At 35.4% G+C, this 20,389-nt stretch overlaps 1 protein-coding gene across 1 annotated transcript in view; it reads right to left on the bottom strand.

Moving 5' to 3' along the window:
- The window catches only part of ASPH (aspartate beta-hydroxylase), a 109,120-nt gene that overhangs the window by 88,362 nt on the left and 369 nt on the right, over positions 1-20,389 (bottom strand). Inside the window, exons 2-5 of the mRNA XM_031058629.1 lie at positions 15,303-15,384; positions 4,250-4,479; positions 3,460-3,504; positions 2,102-2,170 (exon numbers count right to left, since the gene is read on the bottom strand). Coding sequence (XP_030914489.1) covers positions 2,102-2,170; positions 3,460-3,504; positions 4,250-4,479; positions 15,303-15,384 — 426 coding nt within the window. The remainder of the gene's footprint in view (positions 1-2,101; positions 2,171-3,459; positions 3,505-4,249; positions 4,480-15,302; positions 15,385-20,389) is intronic.

Below are 20,389 nucleotides of genomic sequence, written 5' to 3'. Positions count from 1 at the left end.
GAAAACTAAAAGTTATGGAAGTGGACAACATTAAACCACTGTACCTATCACAACTTCAATAGACAATACTAGCGCTGTAATAGCTAAATGACAGAGGAGAAAAAAGCATATGAATTCCTATCATTAAACACCAAACTGCAGTAACTCCTTTTGTACCAGAGAAACCACTTGCTGTTATGGCATTCTGACCCAGAAAACAAAATCCCAGAAAGTAATAAGCCTTCCTAACAAAATCCTCACAAATAAATGGAGCTTTGCGCTCAATATTCAGAAAGTAGGCTTACTATTCAGTTTCCTTTACTACAATGACTTAATTCTGGAAGACAAATTCCTTAAGAGGGAATCCAGTCTTCCAGTTTCTGCATCAATGAAATAATTTCAGTCTGCATTGTGGTGCTCATTTTTTATTTCATATTTAATTTTAAATGTAAACAAGCACTGTAACTTACAGGGAAGTTCAGTTAATAATACAACATGCCTGCTATTGGAAGAAATATCTTTTTATATTCATAATGTTTTCAGTGTAACAAAACTTAAAAATTTATCATTTCTTTTATACTGCAAAAATTATTCTCAAATTTAAATGAAAATGAATTGTATTTCTAAGCAACTTTTCAAAAATAATAAAAATAAATTTTGATATGTGACCTTTTAAGGTCACACTTGAAGTACAAGGTTTGAATGCATGATAAGACAAGCTTAGAATAGAAACACTTTCATGTACTGGCAGAACTCCCGGCTATATCAGGCTGCATAAAACAGAAATGGAACAAAGTAGCAGAATGTTTCTGCCTGTATATGACTGTCAAGAAAAGGATATCCAGTTGCTATACACTACATAATGGACAGAGAAAGATTAGGATTATAATTATCCCAAGTATTATCTTAGTCACCAATTATAATTAACACCCAACCTGTAGCTCTGTAGCCATTCAGAGTGCTGGAGATTCTTTGGAGTGACTCTGACATTCACACCATTGCAAACTGATTTAGTTGATTACATGGGTTTTCTACAAACTGTGAAGGGATTAAACAAATGAACACACATCTTTCCAAAGACTTGCTTATTTCTCCAGATAAAAGTAGGAAAAATAAAATTATGACAAGCTGATTTTTACAGAGTATGAATTTGAAATAGCAAACCATAACATCCTAATGCACTACTGCTAACTTTGACTAGTTTGATACATTCCATTTTGTCCTCTGCCCAAGCTGTTAATTACTATGCTGGAGGGTTCCTTGCTTTGTTCATTTGTTTAATTCTACAGATTTGTGTGCTTAGCAGAGGTTTAAATTTAAACAAACCAACTAAAGAAAATCTAAAGAAAAGCAAACTTAACTAAAATTTCTACCATTAGGTATGCAAAAAGTATCTATCCAAGGCTTGATTGAAGCTGAAGAAGGCAGTGCTTTAAAAGATGTAAGTAAACAACAATACCATAAAGCATGTCAAGAGATTGAAATTTCCCTTTGAAGATACACCGTCAGCAGAAAGACATCTCACAAATTACAAGGAACAGAAGCCTAAACCCAGTGTTTCAATGCCAGAGAAGAAAAATTCATGTCATGTATTGTTTCTGAAGGGCAAAAAAAATGAACAGACTTGTGGAGAATTCAGAATAGAGGAAAGACAATACAAAAAATACACTACACAAGCAGTCATCTAAGAAGTACAAAGGCACATATAAAGTAATTTCAAAATGGACCTGGCTTAACATGTTAACATAAACAATGTTTTCACTCTAGAAGCATCTTAGGTCCTGCATCTGATAAATTTATTGATTACCACAACCATCTTTCAACATTCAATACAGTAGCATCAACCACCTAATTTCAAAATCATCCTGTAAGATTAAATGCTTTCCACTAGCATTGCTACATTAGAAGAAAAAGAACAAAAATTGCTGTGAGGTACACACCCAATCCTACAACTTGTATTAAGGAAAAAACCCATCACAATGAAATCAATTTAAGTTTTCAAACTAGGAAAAAACAAACAAACAAACAAACCAGAAATATTGTTTTGACTTAAAAATAAAAAAGCTGAACATGAACATGCCAACTAAATTATATACATTGGTCCCCCTTTATTTGTACTTGCCTAGCAATACTTTAGCATCTTCCACATCAAAATCTCCATCTCCATCAGCATCATATATCCCAAGCTTGCCTAGAAGTGCAAAGAGAGGAAGAAAAGACAATTAGGGATTTGGCCATTTGTGTCCAGCACAGTTTTCAATGTGCGATGGTTGACTGTCAATGCTAAGTTGTGACCAGCTGTTTTTAACAATCTAGCTGTAATATTCTTAACCACATTTTAAATTTTCTGGGAAATACTACAAATATTGCAAGTTTCTTTCTTTATTTCCTGCACTTGAGATCAAACACAAATTTGTCTTTTTCCTGTGTTGATTTTGCAACCGGTAGATTTAAAGCAGGTCTGTAATTATGTACCTGACATGGACATGCTTTGCTCAGAATAAAATTCAAGTTCACAAGAAACATTCAACATGTTTGAGGGAAAATAATAAAACAAAAATTTGTAAAATAATGGCCATTTGTTTTCTGATCGCATGCTTCCTGCAATTCTAAATTCTTGGAAAAGAGATAGCTATAGAGGTATATAGTTTTTACAGCCAAGTTAATAGAAAGTAAGCAGCCTACTTCCCAGACAAAGAAAAACCATTCACTAATTCTACCAACAATTGTATAATCCACCATGCAGACAAAAAAGGTGTCCATCCTTTCATGTAAGACTAATAAATCAGTTTTCTCACTTTTTGTTTTTGAAACTGCAGCTCTATCAGCCCTAAGTATATGCAAAAGGAGAATTCAGTTTCTATTAAAAGAGAATTTTCAGCATGGAAGCGTGGTATCCAAGATTTGAAGTATCCTGGGACCACCAAACTAGTAGAAAGTTATCTAATTATAGGCTTGATAAAATTCAGACACGACTTTTAACTGGATCGAACTCTGCAGAGCTTGCAGAACTTTGTGTCCCTCACTTTCTGCAACAAGTCTCATCATATAGTCAATCCAGGACAACTACACTTGTCATTCTCTAAATGAAGGTAGAACTTTCTTGCTATCAAAATAAATGAAATTCAGTTCTTAATATGGTACTTAGAAAATTAGGAATCAGTTTTGTGGAAGAAAAAATTTAGACTTGGGTCTAGAATAGAAAAATATGTTCATCACCATTGTATGGAAGCAACCCATTAGAAAGGAGCCATATCTGTTTATGGATAAACACAGCAGACTGGTGCAAAAATATAACTCTCTAGAAATAAGAATTATATCATCTTCAAAACCATGAAGAATGAGACAGATGAGAAATGGTTGAGCTTCATGTCGTTGCAGAAGAAGAGTAATTCTTAAAAAAAATTTAAAACCATAATAAAGTAAACCAAACTTCCAGCCAAGGCACTGTAAAGCAAGCTTATTTCTCCAATATCCTACCTTGTAGGACCTCTGACAAGTTATAACGGAAATCCTTTGCTTTGGCTGCATGCATGGTAAAAATACAAAAAACATTATTTGCATCACTAGACCCAGTTAAGTTTCAAACCAGAAGATTTTTTTCTGAAAAAAAATCAGTCCAGATCAAAAACAAAGCATGTACCAACAGATTTGTAAATTTTGTAAAGCCACCAGGTGCAAAAGTGCATGTTGAATCCTACAACATCAGGGAAAACAGCTGTACCTATGGACATACACCTTGAAATTTGAGATATTACTTTATAACCTTAAATATTATATTAATAGTACTGTCTTAAAATTGTCTCATTGAGATAGAATTATCACTGCTATAAGCTTAAAACTGAGGTCATTCAACATCTCATCGTGAGAGGATGACTGATCAGTTGTCCTGACCCTACATCAGGGTCACAGTCATCATAGTCCATCAGAGCAGAGCTAACATTAGCTGCCTACTTTCAACCACTGCTGTGAGTTTCTGAGAGCTTAAATTCAAACTGCATATTTAGCTCACCTCTCAAATTAACTACAGTATACATGTTACAAAGACATCCTACAGGATGTTCATACCTTTTTATGAGAACCCCATTTTAACATGATAATAGTGCACAGCATTAAAACATACATTTTGAACTACACTGCCTATTCTTATCATGTAGATAATTTGCAAACACTACAGTAGACATATCATCTATCTAAAAATATAAAATGGCATTCATTTAATGCATATCATTAACATTATTAGAAAAATCTTAAGATTTAGAACTCTTACCTAGAACTTCTTCATAATCTACAAGTTCAAACCAGACAACTGCTACTGATGTCCAAACTCCCAGCAAAGCAATTACCATAAACCAGGTGAAAAATGAGCTTCCAGAGAGGCCTTCTTTCTTTCCATTCTTGCCTCCTCCATGCTTAGTCTCTGTTAAAATAAAACAAGAAGAAAAAATGAATGTAAGAGTTAGAAAATTATTATTGAAGATACAATTATAAAACTTGGTGCTTATGATTACACAGAATACAAGATATTTCAGCAACAATGATGGGTCTTGTTGTTGTTGTGAAGTTTTTTGGTTGGTTGGGTTTTTACCACCTTTACTTACTCTCCATTTCACTGTGAATTACTGTGAGAAGCTTGATGATTACCTAAGCAAAAGTCTCATAACCAACCAAACACCAAAATCCCTGATCTAATTTGTCTTACAAGTTAGCTGAAAATTCTGCCTTGCTCCCCTTTGATGTCTATTTACACAGACCTTCACATTTTTGAGATGCTTTGCATTTGTTCCTCGCAGTTCCCAGACTGCCACCAGAGGCCACTATGGCAAGCAGAAAAGCTTTGCAAGAGAAGTATCTCTCCTAAACAGAGCTTCAAAACTAGTCAAAATAGCTCACAGAACCAATGTGACAATTCAAATAGCCTAAGAAAACTCTAAAACCTGAACTATGTTAAGGGTAAGACTTCAAATTCAGAACACTTTGCCAACTAAAACCATTCTCCCTGATGCTTAGAATTAAGCAGAGATTAACTCCACGCTAAACAACTCTAGAATTTCAGTCCTATGAAACATACAAGTAAATGGATGACAGAGAGACATAACACAAATCATCGTTTCACTTATAAACTGCACATATGGAAAGTAAAAACAAAAAACTACACATAGTTGTAAATAAATGACTGCAAAGACTTTGACCCAGCAGATGTGTAGCAAGTTTCAAATGGGCATAGTCACCACAGAAGACATAAATTGCTTAGTCTGTTGTTTTAGGATTGTTTTAGTGAAAGAGGGATATGCATATATAAATATAAAAGTAAATAAATATGTACACAAAATGATGCCTGCCTGTGGCCTTCTCCAAAGCTCAAGGTCTGCTCTTCTGCCCCCCTGACATTACTGCTGCAAGGGTGGCACTTGGCTGCAGTTTCAAGTCCATTAGTCTATTCCACTTCATTCCGTTCTAAAAACCAACTTTGCCTGCTCAGCCACATGCAGGCCCAGTTATTCAAGCAAAACTATTTCTTACATGATGTAAAGAACATTGCAAGAAGCTTTGTCATGAATATAGTGATAAGCTAAGGAGTTATCTTTATAATAATTGAAAGTAATGTTAGATGTATTTATCAACACTGATCATAGAAAAAGACAAAAAAATGCTCTTAGAAGCTAAATATCAACACAATTGTTTTTTAAAATAAATTGATGTATCTGAAAGGTAAGTAATGAGATGGGTGACTGACTTGTTTTTGTAACAGGAACTATATATAAGTACTCTTTGACCCTGCTTGCCAGCAGGTTTACAGCTGTAGTAAAATACTCTTTTATTACATTCATTGTGCTTTATACAAAGTTCAGACCAATATAAAAACCACTGACCCATGCCAACTCTTATTCAGCTCAGCATTTTACTGAAAAAAATATATTTTATTAACACTACTCCCTTCAAAGATCAAACACCAACTATTTAGTTTCTTTTCTACATTAAACACAAATGCCCAATAATATTCAGAGAGAAACTTAGCCTCACATCAAGCATATATCATTTGCTACTGCACAGTCCTCTAATTACATATGTGCAGGGTCCATACACACAGCTCATTGTAACATGTCTCTTGTGGGAAATGTATGGGTAGCCTGAAGGACAGACAAGCAGCATGTGCATTCAGAAATATGCTCAACTGTATGATATGCTCGATCAGTACTCTTGAACTGGTAATGTTAACACTGAGAAATAAACAATTACGCTATGTAACAGCAGAGCTTCACTTCACCTGTGTAGCAGGGCAGTCAATGAAAGCTTTGCATATATTTAAAATGAAATCCTTAGGTTAAAAACAGTTTAAATTATTCCAGATTGCAACTTGGTTCTATAACAAACAGGAAAGAGGATCTTACTGCATTTCACACTATTTGCCTTACTGTTTTCTACCATTTACTGCTATTTGCCTTCCAAGGAAGAAGCTTTACCTATCAGAAGAACAGGGAAATGAAAGAAAATACAACTTATTTAAGTAATCAAGCAGAACTATTCATATTTTTTCCAGTGTAAGAGATTGTTTCATGCAAATTCCTCAAAAATAGATTCTGCTATAAGATTGTAGTTCGCAATAGTCACAAAGGCATATTTTTATTCTGGGGCTTTCTACCTTATAGCAAAATTATCTACCAAACTCTTGAATAACAACTCAAGCATGGCAGCTCGATCACGCAACACTTTTATATAAATGGAGGTTATGTAACAAAAAAATTTACCTATGATCTGCACTAATAATGCTACATGCAGGGTCAGAACAAAACACTGCAAGAACTGAAGCTGGCTCAGAGCTCATTCCAAACAGTTAATTCTCAACTCAAGCCCTTTCCCTGCACATGCTGCCAGCCATGCCAGAAGTAGGTCACTTGCCATATCTGGTAAGCCTGTGCTTACACCACCAGATGTCTTTATGCAGACATCAGAAAGTCTTAAAGCACGGTCTACCGCTCAACAGCAAATCTATAAAATCCTATACCTCAGCCACCCCCAATAAGTCACATCTAGCCAAAAATGTATGAAAACCTTTTTACTTTAGCTTACCTTCAAGACATCTTACAATTTTAAATTCTATAAAAATAACATTGAAGTCAAATATTTGAAGACAAAACAGTATCTCTTATGCTAACTTATGTCTATTAGGCAAAATAATATTTACAATTAACCACCGGCCATAAACTCATGGAATACCTCTAGTCCAGAGAACACGTAATCAAAGAGAACAGAGGCAGCCTGTAATACAGACTAGACAGCAAACTGGCAAGAAAACATACAACAGTAAGCCAGTTATTTTGCTGATTATAAAATCAGACATAACTGGTATTTGCAAGTACACATTTCCCATTTGCTCACAAAAAAAGGTTAGGATGATACCTGTGTCGTCAGCCATAACATTAGTACTCGATTTCCACCAGCAGAACGAATATGTCAGTATATCCAAAAATTAATGCTGAAGGAAGAATAAGAAATATCCTCACTGTTATCCTCCTGTTTGCAACAGGAGCAAACAGGTTTCCTAAAGCCAGCTCAGCTGGAACCTGAAACTGGACCCAAGAGAAACCTCTCCTCCAAATCTATTTTTAGAGCAGTTATCCTCAGGAGCCAAACGCTTTTCAGAACTCATATGGCAATCTAGTTCTGACGACAATGAAATTCACTTACTCCTCCTAACAGAGCATCCTGGGTAGTTGATCCTTTCCCCTCCCCTTAATCCTCCAACATCAAAAACAACAGCAAATGAAACCAAGCACATTGTACTGTAGTACTTCTGCTGCAATTTATGCCACAGTGCCTGATCTCTCAGGACATTAAATCCATTCGCATAAGCTGAAACACAAGTCTGGACACAAAGCTTGCCTGCTTGCATTTGTTATGTTGGCCCTCATCCAAGAAACTTTCTCCATGTTGGCATTCCCCTACCAGGCTCTGAGTATCCTGCAGAGACTGCTCATTTGAAACTTGCTAACTACTTTAAGAGAAAAAGAGACAACTACTTTCTATAATGTAGTTTTGAGTCTTCTAAAAGAAGAAACAACTACTTTCTATAATGTAGTTTTGAGTCTTCTAAAAGAATTACTTGAAACCAACCTCATGCATACTTGCCAAGGAATTTTCATATAATAAGTGTAGACATTAAAATTGACTTCTGGCAGACCCTTTCCAGAAAGGGTTAACACTAAATTATCTCATTCACCTCTCCCTTTAGTTCTGACAAAATGCATACTGTCTGTACAATTTAAAGCTAACAAAAATTAAATCACCAATACACCCTCTACACCCTCTTCTTAAGGACCAGAAAAAGAGCAAAAACCCAATAATACACTTCTCAACATTTTTTTCCATCTTCAATTTTAGCAAACTATTATTTTCCCATTGCTTATCAAACAAAAGTCAGCTTCTTTTAAGTGGAATTCAGAAACAAACTAATTTCTCATTCACTACAACCATAAAAAAGGCTTTAGGATCTACCACTCTGCTCTCCTATCCCCATGCTTCTTTAAATAACACAGCTACCAGGTAGATGGAGTGAAGAGAAGAATGCTACAACTACTTTGAAAAACAACACATATCTCCTGTGGTTTTAACATCCAGCAAATGCAATTCCCAAGAGTTCAAGGGAGAAAAATTGAGAAACAGCACTAGAGCTTTTCATATGGACGAAAAGACTTTTCATACGGATGAAAAGAAACTACGGGCAGTTGATTCTATAACTAGTGTATCTTTTAACTTTAAAAGATACACTAGTATCTTTTTATCTCACTAGTATCTCTTTAAAGTATCCACTATCCACTTGAATACATTGTATGGATCAGATGCTTTAAGAAAGACCTCCTGATTAATACATTTCAGTAACATAACTGATGCACAAGCAATTAGGAGCAAAACAGAGAAATTTACACAGAGTGAAAGTAACCAAACATGGAGAAATCAAAAAAAAATTCAAAATACTTTTACCTGTAATGATATGTATTCTGCTGTATATAAACAACACAGTGTTTTGACAGGCATCAGAACAGGCAATTTATAGCAAATTCACTTCAGCTGCACCTGCATTTGCAGACACCAGATCTTACCACAAGTGCACTCATAAAGCATTTAACTGATGCTGGGAACCTCCTCATCCACTGATAGGTATTTTGGGGGGACTGATCTGAACCAGACCTTACCTGGCTGGATGCCCATAATGATTTCAGCACACCTCTTAGCACCTTTCACTCAGACCTAAGGGAGCAAATTCCATTCAGAGACAACAAGCACAAGGCTTATAAGGAAAGTGAGTTGAGAGAATCAAGAAATTAATTTCAAATGTGCACTCCAAATCTGAACTAACACATATATGTTGACCTCTAGCTGAGTACCCAGAGTTTTATTCTTGTGCCCTTTAAAAATTAATTGATTGCAAGAAAGACAAACATCTTCCTTCCTGAGAGGGGAGGCTACAGCTAAAATGGGGAAACTCTTCAAATTCATCAAAAGGAAAAAGGACCAAGAGAAGGATGGATCAAGGTTAGCTCAAAATACCACACAATACCATTTTTGTCAGTTTTATAAAAGATAAAAGTTAAGTTGAATATGTATCTACTTACAGTGCAATTTGACATTGGGACAGCAAGGTCAACAGTGTAGACTTCTTACAATGTCTCATCTCCACTGTGTACAGATGCTGTGACTGCTGCTTCTTTTTGAAGTAATTCCAATTGCTTCCCTAACACTCTAAGTTATTGTTCTTCACCTGATTTAAGTGAAGAATAATAACCATAACCAATATAACCATTCCAAAATTTAAAAACTATCTTCAAGTTAGTTGTGCTACAACTATGCAGCCCATGTATTTTAATTAATTTTACAGAAGCATAATTGACAATTCAGACTAGCAGCATTAGCTACACCTCTGCGTCACTACCAAAGTGCAAGCAAAGAAATTTAGAGAGGAAAAATAGTCAATTATGAACACAAAATATCAGGCTTCAAATCACCAAGCTAAGCCTTTTGACAAAGGTGATCAGGAAGTTATATGGAACAAATTACAATTTATCACTTGAAGATAAGGGTGCACAAAAGCAAGCAGTCACTAGAAACTAGAAATACGCACTAAAAGAAAAAGTAATAAAACACGACCCTCAAAGAAGCAACTAAAAATCACATTTCTGAAGTAAAAACTATCAATCAGCTAGATTAAAGGGAGACTTTAGAACACATGCTTTTAAAAACAAAATGCAGTGTGATAAAAAGCAGATACAGGATAGAATTAAGAAGCTAAAATAAGGTACAAAAGAACCATCTTATCACCAACAAAGCAGAGCTAGTAGCAGTGCAAAGACAAAAAAACCCCTCTGTTTTACAAGCACGGCCCACTACTGCTTGAAATTTTTGGCAAATTATCTTGTCCAATATGATTAATGATAAAGCAACTGCTGCAAGCCCCTTCCACTAACAGATCTGCAGATCTCAACTGCAGATCTGCAGATTTTAAACTGATTTTACACAGAGGGGTTTATTGGATTGTGTCTGTAACAAGTATTTTGACTGAAGTGTCTCAGGAAATTCAGAGCCCTCTCTGTTGATTTTCCCCTATCTATTTTCCCCTTTATATTAAAATACAAGGCTTTTTTTCACTCTCTCACTACTGAAAGACAGGTCATGTGAGTGTATACACACACACATGACTTTTTATAACATATATTTTATAATTGACTCAGTAAGCACATATTGAACTGCTGCATTCCAAGAAGTCCTTACACCATAATAATTCCAAGTGCAAATCCAAAATAAAATTATTTTTATCTTTCATTTTTACTCAGTGTATTCTACATCACAAGTAAAATAATACACTTTCAATGGACAAATCTGTGCTTTTATGAACTATATTTTATTTTTTAAATGGTGACAGGGTAACTATTTTCTCTGTGTTTACAGATGGAACAGAGATTTTTACTAAAATACTTATTATATCATTTATGAAATATTCCAACCTTAAATTTTTACTAATATCCATACTCAGAAATTTTTGTTTGTTGTACAGTCATTGCAGCAAGGTCTTTAGAGGTAAGATATAAAGTTTAAGGTAAAGGTTCACTTTCAATAAATTCAATTAAAAAATCTTGGCAATATAAAATTGATTCTTCCTTTTAGTTTCTAAGAAATTTTCTTCAGCACTACAACCTTAAGGGAAATTAGGAGGAGGGGAAATAGCTTTTTTAATTACTATTTTCTCATTAAAAACTAGATCTCTGAACTGAACTTTGTATAATCTAGACTATATGGCTATAAAGATACCTCGGCATGCTGCCAAAAGACTTTAGTAATCTATATCAGAAACTTACTGATTAGGAATGGGGAAACTGATGGAACAGAAAAAGAACCAACTTCAAAGGAAATGCAAAGACCAGAACATAAATTGAAATAAAAATTCACTAACTGAAATGCAATTTTGGCTCTCCTGCTGACAGTTAACAGATTTTTATCTTAGTATTTGAGGAACTTTTCCTTATTTCACATATAATCAATCCAAACATAAACCTTTATGTCCTTAATTTTCAATCCCTACAAGATTTCTCACAGTAAAATAACGCACTATACAAACAATCCAAAAACATAAATTCTGAAAGCAAGAGAAAAGTCATAAATTCAGGATTAGACAACAAAGCAGGCTGATTGTGGAGATGCTGGAATGGCCAACTGAAGGGGGAATAAACAGTTGGCGAAAAAAAAAAAGGATGCATCACAAAATATGTAAAAAGCCTCTAGGATCATAAGCATACTGCTGAACTTCCCTAGTGAAAGGAAGCTCCTCTCTTCAAGAGATGAAGTGATTCCATTGAAATATCTCCTTGAATTCCTCATTTACTCAGGATGTGAAAGATCAGACTCAGTTCTGTCCTCTAGGGAACACTGTTTGAACTTCTTTGTAGGTCTAAAAGACATTTTTAAGTACACCCAAAGGTATAAGATCAAAGCCATTTTAGTCCCTCAAAAATCAGATGTGAGATCCTATTATCTGAAAATATGCTTCAAGTACAAGAGACACATATAGGTTTTTAGCTGTTTTATATTCAGTTTATAAAGAGATGGTCAATAAGTCCATTTCTGGATAGAAGCTGCTATATTTCAAAGTACTTGTAAGCCTAGAGATAGCTTTCTGACTCACAGGGAATATCACAATATTTAGAAGATTTTTTTTAGCTGCAAGCTAACATGATGTGTTACTAAGTAAGAATTATTTATTCTTCAGAAAAAAAAAATTCCAAAACAAGAATAAGATTATCATCTGGCTGACTGAATTTAAGTGTCATCCTCAGGGTGGGGTTTCTTACATTTATGTATTATTCTTCAGTAGTTAGATTTTTTCTGACTCTAAACAAATCCTATTGCTTTCCATTTACATGATTCTTAAAAGACATACACAACAAAAATAATAAAATCTATTCCCAGGAAATCTACTCAGAAAACCCATCACAATAATGACTAGCTTCAGGATTGTTGGTTGGTTGGAGTTTTTTTAAAACCCTAAGGATTTGTCTCTATGAGAAAAACAGTCACAAATGAAAGTAAAGGAGAAATTTAGTGAGAAATTCTGTCCTAGGAGGTTGCACAGTCTCAAGAGACTTGTCAAAGCACTTGATCTAAATACAGCAGAGCAGTGGACTCTACTTGCAGTGCTGGCTCCACTCCTCTCAGTGAGATTTGGAGAGACCAGCTGTTTGCCCCATAAGAGCTGCTGCTGTTAACAACTTTCTTCTCAAGTCTTGTTTATCTAAGCATAACTTATCAAGTCAGAGAAGGAGAAAAGAAGACAGAGATGTATATTCATAAGATAAAATCCTGAATCTGCACTTGCTTCTTTTCTAAATGTGATAGATGATCACTCCCAAAACCTAGTCAAATTTTGTCCAAGCCATGTTTTGTCTTTTTATTTTAGCTGTTGCTTATTTGGACGACTATTTTTTGGTTAATTCCTCAATAAACATTTATTACAAGGAAGAAATACACACACATGTGCACGCAGCTTAAATGACTAAAAACAACATTGTTTACAACTTGATTTTTATAATGAATACTATCAACAGCAATATATTTAAATCAATATTTAGTGCATCTATCACTATCTGAATACTCTGGACTACTTTTTCTTTTAAACCTTTTCTCCACAAACTTAAAGATAGTATAATAACAAGCTTAGAAAATTAGCACTGGAAGAAAAAAATCCAAAAACAGAGGTCGTGTAAAGACAGAATAAAAATGTTTTGTTATACATTTATCTCATCTAAACAGATTTGTACAGAAAAGTCCATATTTTTCCCAAACATTTCTGCCAATTTTCTCTAGTTTTGTTTTTATGTGTATACAAGCACAGCACAGAATTAAAGTCAAAACTATGTAGAACGTGGTTCTTGTAAACTTACTTGACTCAAACATCAAGCCAAGAGGTTCAAGGTTAAGATCACATACTTAAAAAGAAACTCTAGTTTGCCTCCTGCTGTAGGAACAATATCTCTGTAACACCAATAAGTAGACAAAATACTGATTTTAACTGTACAAATTACTTAAGGATTTTTAATAGATGCTATTTTGATTAACCACCTCTCTCCCACAGACCATTTGGAAATAAGATCTAAAATTATACAATCTACCTATCTTGCATTTGAATGATTTAATGTAGCCAACAGTCCTACATAATTACTAGGTTAATTAAATAGATGGTTTTATTTAGGACAGAGCAGAGTTCAGGGAAGGTAAATGTAGAGAGGAAATACAAGAAATACTTGGGCCTAGAACATGCAAATTTTGCTGGTGGTGACCTTTAAAAAAGATTCTGTTACATAAGGTTGAAAATCCTCATTGCCATACATAACATGCTGGCATTAATTTAAGGGTATTTTTTCCTTGTTCCATTTTCCTATCCTGTAATGTGGGTCACATCAATTTGTTTTAGCAACAAGCCCTAATTAAACCACAAAATAAAGAAAACAGACTATGTTGGTTTAGTTCTTTAAATTTTTCTCATGCTTTGAGAGAGTTCAAATAGAAAAACTCCAGTTGTCACACAAGCACCTACAGCTCTGCTTTTCACAGGTTTCTGCTCATGGAAAGAAAGAACACTTCAAAATGCTTAAAATGCCAAAAACTTTCAGAGTTTTCAAGTCTGATACTAGGCCAATTTAATTAGGTGTTTGTCCATGGGGTGCTATGCACCGGCAACTCTTACGGAGTACAAAACAGGTTTTAGGTATCTCATATGTTACTAAAATATGTTTTTAGGAGATCTCAGCTGCAGAGAAATTGCTGTTTATAGAACCTTCTGGCTTCAAAAGATATGTCTGTGTCTTCTAGTCACTATGTGTCCTCTAGCTACTATAGAAAGAAACAGGACTGCAGTTACAAACTGCTATGTGAACTTTCTTTAGGAATTTTTAAATTTAAAAAACACCAGAGTGAAGAATGAGAAAGTGAGATATGTTGCATTAGTAATTAATTGTCAGTTGACAAACAAAACCTCAGGAAATAAAACTGCTAAACCAGAAAACCACTACAGAGTAGTTACAATTCCCTCTAGCTATTAGATGTTGTGTAAAGAAAGTCTTCAAGCAAACAACTTGGTAGCATTTGTTACATCAAGTTAAGTACATGCATAGTAAGAGTGCAACTCCACATGAAGAAAACTGCAATTGGTTTCATCTTTGAAGTTCTAACAAAGTTGAACCACGCATACCGCAGTATGTTCAAACTCAATACATAGTTATCTGCACACTTAATTTCCAACATGTTTCAAGACACATAATGTTATGAGTTCCACTTCAAAGCATTGCTCAAAACTTTTCCATGCAAAAAGCTAACCCACAGATGCAGTTAGGGAAAAGATTGCTGCAGGCTATCACACAGATTACCAGATTGTGATCTTCATCAAGAAAGAACTGCTTGGGGCAAATCAGAACTTCATTGCTCAAGTTCTCTACAATGAAGAATTCAACATACAAATTAGCACAGGAATTCTTATTACATGCTTCAAAGTCATTCCAGCTGAAAATGAACCCTTTTTTTCATACAGGTGATCAGCCAAGTGGTTTTCAGTTCAAAAAGACAGTATTATTCAAATGTCACCTCTTTATGCACTCTGTAATTAGAAATAATCTTGACACATAGGCCTTCCCCTGCTAGTAAATTTTGTTATCTTTACTGAAGCCCTTATATACCCAGCTATTACACCAGCATAGCCAACCAAACCAGTCACCTTTTGGTGTTCACACTATGGCTCTATGATTACATGATCAAACATAAAACTCTGGATTTAACCTCACCCTCCTCTAATGCCCACCCACTCATTGTCATCTCTTCCCTCCTTCCCTGATGACCTTCCATAAAGCCATGCATTAAGCCAGCCTAGGGAGGAAAATAAAAAAATCAGCTTTCTGCTTATCAATTCCCTATGTGCTTTACCTTGCAGCTGCACAGCCAATAATTCAGGTACAGGGAAGGGGCATTGAAAAGAGGAAGGCTACAGAGCAACCTCAAACTAGATTAAACTGACTGAACAGCTCAAACTGATAAAAAAAATTTAACTTCTTAATCCCCCAATATGATATACATCCTTGGTGACTGAACACTGAGTAGCTATGATCCCTGATGGGGAATCCTCATGTGCATGTTCAGAGTAATTGCCAAAATGTGAGAAATCATACTCCAGCTTCCTGTCTCCCTGACACCAGAGATACTTTAGGTTTTCCACCTAGCATTTTAAACAAGCCTTATCCTCAAAAGGCTATTGAAAAGATTATCATTTAAACACTTAACAAAATGCTCAAAAAGTACATAGAAGCAAACATTCTTGCAGATGTGAAGTGCAACCTTCCTCCATATCTGAAGCACTGTGAATAATTTCTTTCAGCCCACAGTGACTTCCTGCATGCATATAAGATCCATTAGAAAACACAGAGCAGGCCCAAGATTTCAGCCCACACTGCATCAAAAGGGGCATGAGAGCTTTGGTGTCTTCATCAAGTGGAAGCATCTCTGGAAGTTTGGAGAGGATTCCCCCAGTTCTTCAGAATTCTTCAAGAGAAAAAGAACTGAGAAGAATGTATCAGGCTCTTTGTATTTATGTCCATCCTGCTACACTCAAGTATCAATCTTAAAACCCAAAATAAAAGATCCTTGAGAAAAAGTAAAGGAAGTAAATACAAATACCTGGCAATATGGGAAAACCAGAAAGGCATAACAGCACAAACTGTGATCAAATTGATTGTTTCTACCTCCAGAGTAACTTTGGCAATCAGCTGCTGCACCTGTCAACAGTTAATGGTGTAGAGAAAGTTTCATTCAGATAAACCTTAAGGGTTGTCCTTCTAGAGCTCACTTGACTCTAGTATTGGACAAATTAATCAAGAGTCTATTGAGGATTCACTATTTCAATGCAAATCTGCTCAAATGAGCTGAGAAATACCTATGTTAATCATTTAAAGATTTTTTTATATCACTTTCATTGAATCAGAGCTAGAATACTGACTTGTTTGAAGAGTTATTGCCTCCAGTTTTTTACAGGACATTTAAAAAATAAAAGAAAAAAAGGAAGAAAAAAAGAGAAGAACAGAGGAGAATCAGCAAATGTAGTAATTTCACCAGTGGAAGTGCTGCAATGTACCATGCAAATTACTGATGTTTGGACCATTACTGTTGCTACATTTTTTTAATTTGGCAGACTATTTTACAATATTTTAAAATGTCTTCCAGAAAACCACCCTGAATAAGACTCAAGACAGATGAATTATAAAGAGCTGTCTACATTTCCATGGTTTTGCTATTTGTATTAGCATGTGGCACTAATGGTAAAAATACAAGCTCTTCAAACAGTTGCAAGCAACTAAACTAGGCAATAGTATAAACTTCCAAAAGAAATCACTGCAGAATTTCTTAAACGGTATACAAAGTTTCCACCACTGAGACACAAAATATTTCTCATTTGCCCACAACAGGCCTACAGAAACTCTAACACAGTAATAACAATTCGTTGTATATTTCTGAAGACCAAAAATGTTACAAGAAAATACTTTGACATTGAATTTAAAAAGCCAAATCAAAGCACGGAGCAGCACACTAACTGAATCATGAGAATTCTTTTTGGTTCAGCAAACTCTTGGACTTTGGTCACTTTTGGTCAGCAAATAGTTTGACAAGTCAAAACATTTGTTAAGCTCCACAGAGCATCCCAAATTTACATCTCACTTAGGACCTCCAACACCTTAACAGCCTTTTTCCTAAGGGTTTCAATTAACATAAAGAAGGAAATAATGGATAGATTGTAATACAAGAAATCAGATGACACACTACACAACTGTAAAGAGCATAAGCAACCACACTGGACAGCAGTTGAGGTCAGAAATTAGAGAGACCAAATTTTTATATAGATAAAAGCATCATATTTAAACAGAATCCACAGTGTGAAAAAATGAGATGTTATACCATAGCACAGCTGGGTAGCTGAGAGACATCACAGAATGGATGGGCAATCCCACTTCAAGCACTGGAAGCACTGATGTGAAGTTCAGTGTTGCCAGCAAAAGAACTTCAGTAGTAAAATATGACCTGTTTAGTTGATGAAGTTTCTCTGCTCTTTGGGTTAACTAGAAAGCTAATGGAGATCCTCACCCAGATAAAAGCACATTCCAAAGTAGTCTTTACAACAGAGATGAGATAAAAAGCGGAAATTCTTTCAAATTTACAGGCACAACTTCTTTCTAAAAGTGATACAGTGAACTAAAAAAAGTTGTAATAACACAAAATTACATTTGGATAAGTACATCAGGTCACCTTGAATGCATTCCAAAAAAAGGCCCAAACAAATCTGAAGAAAGTTGAAACAGCAAAAATCAATCAAAGAATTGCAGCAAGGGGCACTAGAGGGTCCAAAGGATGAGTGAAAGGAGTTAAAAACATGGCAATGCATTTGCACATGTAAGGAAACCACATGGTTAAAACAGCAAAATGAGAAAAAACCCATCCCCTGGGATCTTGCAGAGAAAAGTAGAGGATGTCAGAAGATTCTCAGTCATCACTGTAGAGATTAAAGAAAATTTACCAAAGCAATGTTAGAGTTCTTTGTCATCATAGAGACTGAAGGCAACACAGCCTCAGAACTGAGATAGGACTATGGGGTTTTTAGTGTAAAATACAGTTCTCTGTAGATACAGACAATGCTTTAGGTTGGAAATGTGTGGTTTATATGGTGCCTAGCCTAATGGAGAACTCTCCCACTTAACATTAGAAATGCAAATAAAACAATTATTGCACAACTTGTCGTCAATAAAAATCATGTTTAAGAAAGTCCTCAATTACACACTGTGAGACACAATGTACCCACACAGCAGCATAATGATTGCTGCCTTATGATCTCGATTAGGTAAGCAGAGGTTACAAAGTAATCCATAATTTTTCAGCCATCTGTATTTCAAAAGTTAGCTGGGCTGCTGATCCTCAGTCTTGCTGGAAGGCTGCTCCACAGGCACCTGCCAATGTCCAAGACATTTCCACATTTCACATCTCATGAAATCTGAGGGAGTTGATTCATGACCAGGTGTTATGCATTTGTTTCTGTAACAAAACTGTCCTTCATCTAATGATGCTTCAAGTAACAATGCAGCAAGTATCTGTTACTTTGTCTACTCTTTAAAACGGATACTCTTCTTTTTGAGAGGCCACATCTTTACTATGGATTCTGCAGGCTAGTCACAAGCAGCCAAACTTTCCAGTAAAGGCAATAACAAACACATGTTTCCCTAAGTATCCCCAAACTATCAAATTCTTCCCTGGTTTTTACTTCTGTACTCTAAATAAAATCATTGGTATAGTCATACAATTCTGTAAAAGTACTTTTCAAAGAAGAAGTAGCACTACAAAGCTAAAATAAAGTGATTTTTTTTTAAGTTAGGACTGATTTGAGAGCTTCTAGTATATGACTTCTGAAAGTAAAAGCTGGAGTTCTATTTCTAAAAGATGCTTAGTTCCACTTTTGACAATACAGTGTACCTGAAAACACCTATATAAACTACAGTTAGAACATAATCTATTTGTAGTTTACTGTAAATATTTTCTGATAGAGAGACCTAAAGCAGATTACTGATGCTGGCATTGTCTTGAATGCACAGATTTTGAAATAAGCTGTTAGCCTCAGTGGCTTGAGCTGTGAGCAAGGCCCTGGCAAGAAGCCACATCCTCTTTTAAGAGCTGCTGTGAAAGTGAATATTTCTATCAAGCAAAAAGTGCCTCAGATTTGAGGTTTTCATACTTCTCAGTCTCAATTACTTGCTGTCTGAAAATCATTTCCTCATCTGACTTTCACATCCCTTGACTGTGGAAAGCTGACTGGCTGCTGTGAGCACTCTGCTCCTCCAGCTGTTCCTTTATTCACACAGGAGTTACCATCCCTCATCTCTGCAGCTGCAACTATGAAAACAGCATCAGCTTCACACTGCAATTGCCATGGCTGTCTAAGGAATTCTACCTAGGAGTGTTGTATACTAACAAATTTAAGAGGTTACATGTCAGTAGAGTGCCTAACACATTACCCATACTGCTTCATCCCCTCAAAGACATCTTTGAATATAAAGTGAGAAAATTTTACTCAGACTACAAATAAAAACCCATAGCATGCTTTCTTTATTCAGAGATTCAGTTTAGCAATAAATTTATTTTTTTCAGATATTGACATGTAAAGTGATATTTAAAATATTAACTACCATATTCAGTATTCAAAATTACAACAGGGATGCAGGTTTTAAGGCATTAAAATTGAAAATCTGTATTTAGCATGCTTAATACTGGGTGATCATCATAGCAGGTCCAGTCCAAGCAAAAACTGTGATTTACATAGACTACACAGTATAGGTCAGCAACTGAAAAAAGGATTTTAAAATAAAATAAAAAAACCACTTCTACAAACTTTGCAATATTATCTCTAAACTCTTTTAAGCTTACGTATATTTGAAATCTTTCCCTCTTAATTCATTATGTGATAGGCAATCTAATCCTATATGGCTCAGCCTTTAATGAACATTGTCTTGTATAATGCCGTAGCCTCCCAGTTCTAGCAGGAGGGCTGCTAGTAGCATGGAGCCTGCAATGGGGGCTTCTACGTGGGCTTTAGGGAGATGCAGGCTGTATAGGGGGGGCTTAACTATTATTGCTACATTCAAAGAGGGAAAACAGATATTATTTCTGTGTCATCACCACATTTTATCACTGGAGCTCTGTGCCCACCAAACTCGAATCCAAAGAAGCTACGACACGTAAACACTCGGTGTGTGGTAAAACCCCTCCTTTCTCCAGTACAGCGCACATGGCTGCGGAGAAGTACAGACACTTTTCTCCCCTTTCAGGCGCATACTGCTATGCT

The sequence above is a fragment of the Geospiza fortis genome, unplaced genomic scaffold (genome assembly GCF_000277835.1).
Source record: "Geospiza fortis unplaced genomic scaffold, GeoFor_1.0 scaffold121, whole genome shotgun sequence".
In the NCBI taxonomy this organism is placed as follows: domain Eukaryota; kingdom Metazoa; phylum Chordata; class Aves; order Passeriformes; family Thraupidae; genus Geospiza; species Geospiza fortis.
The sequence above is the reverse complement of the archived record's forward strand: the minus strand, read 5'-3'. Positions and strand labels throughout refer to the sequence as shown.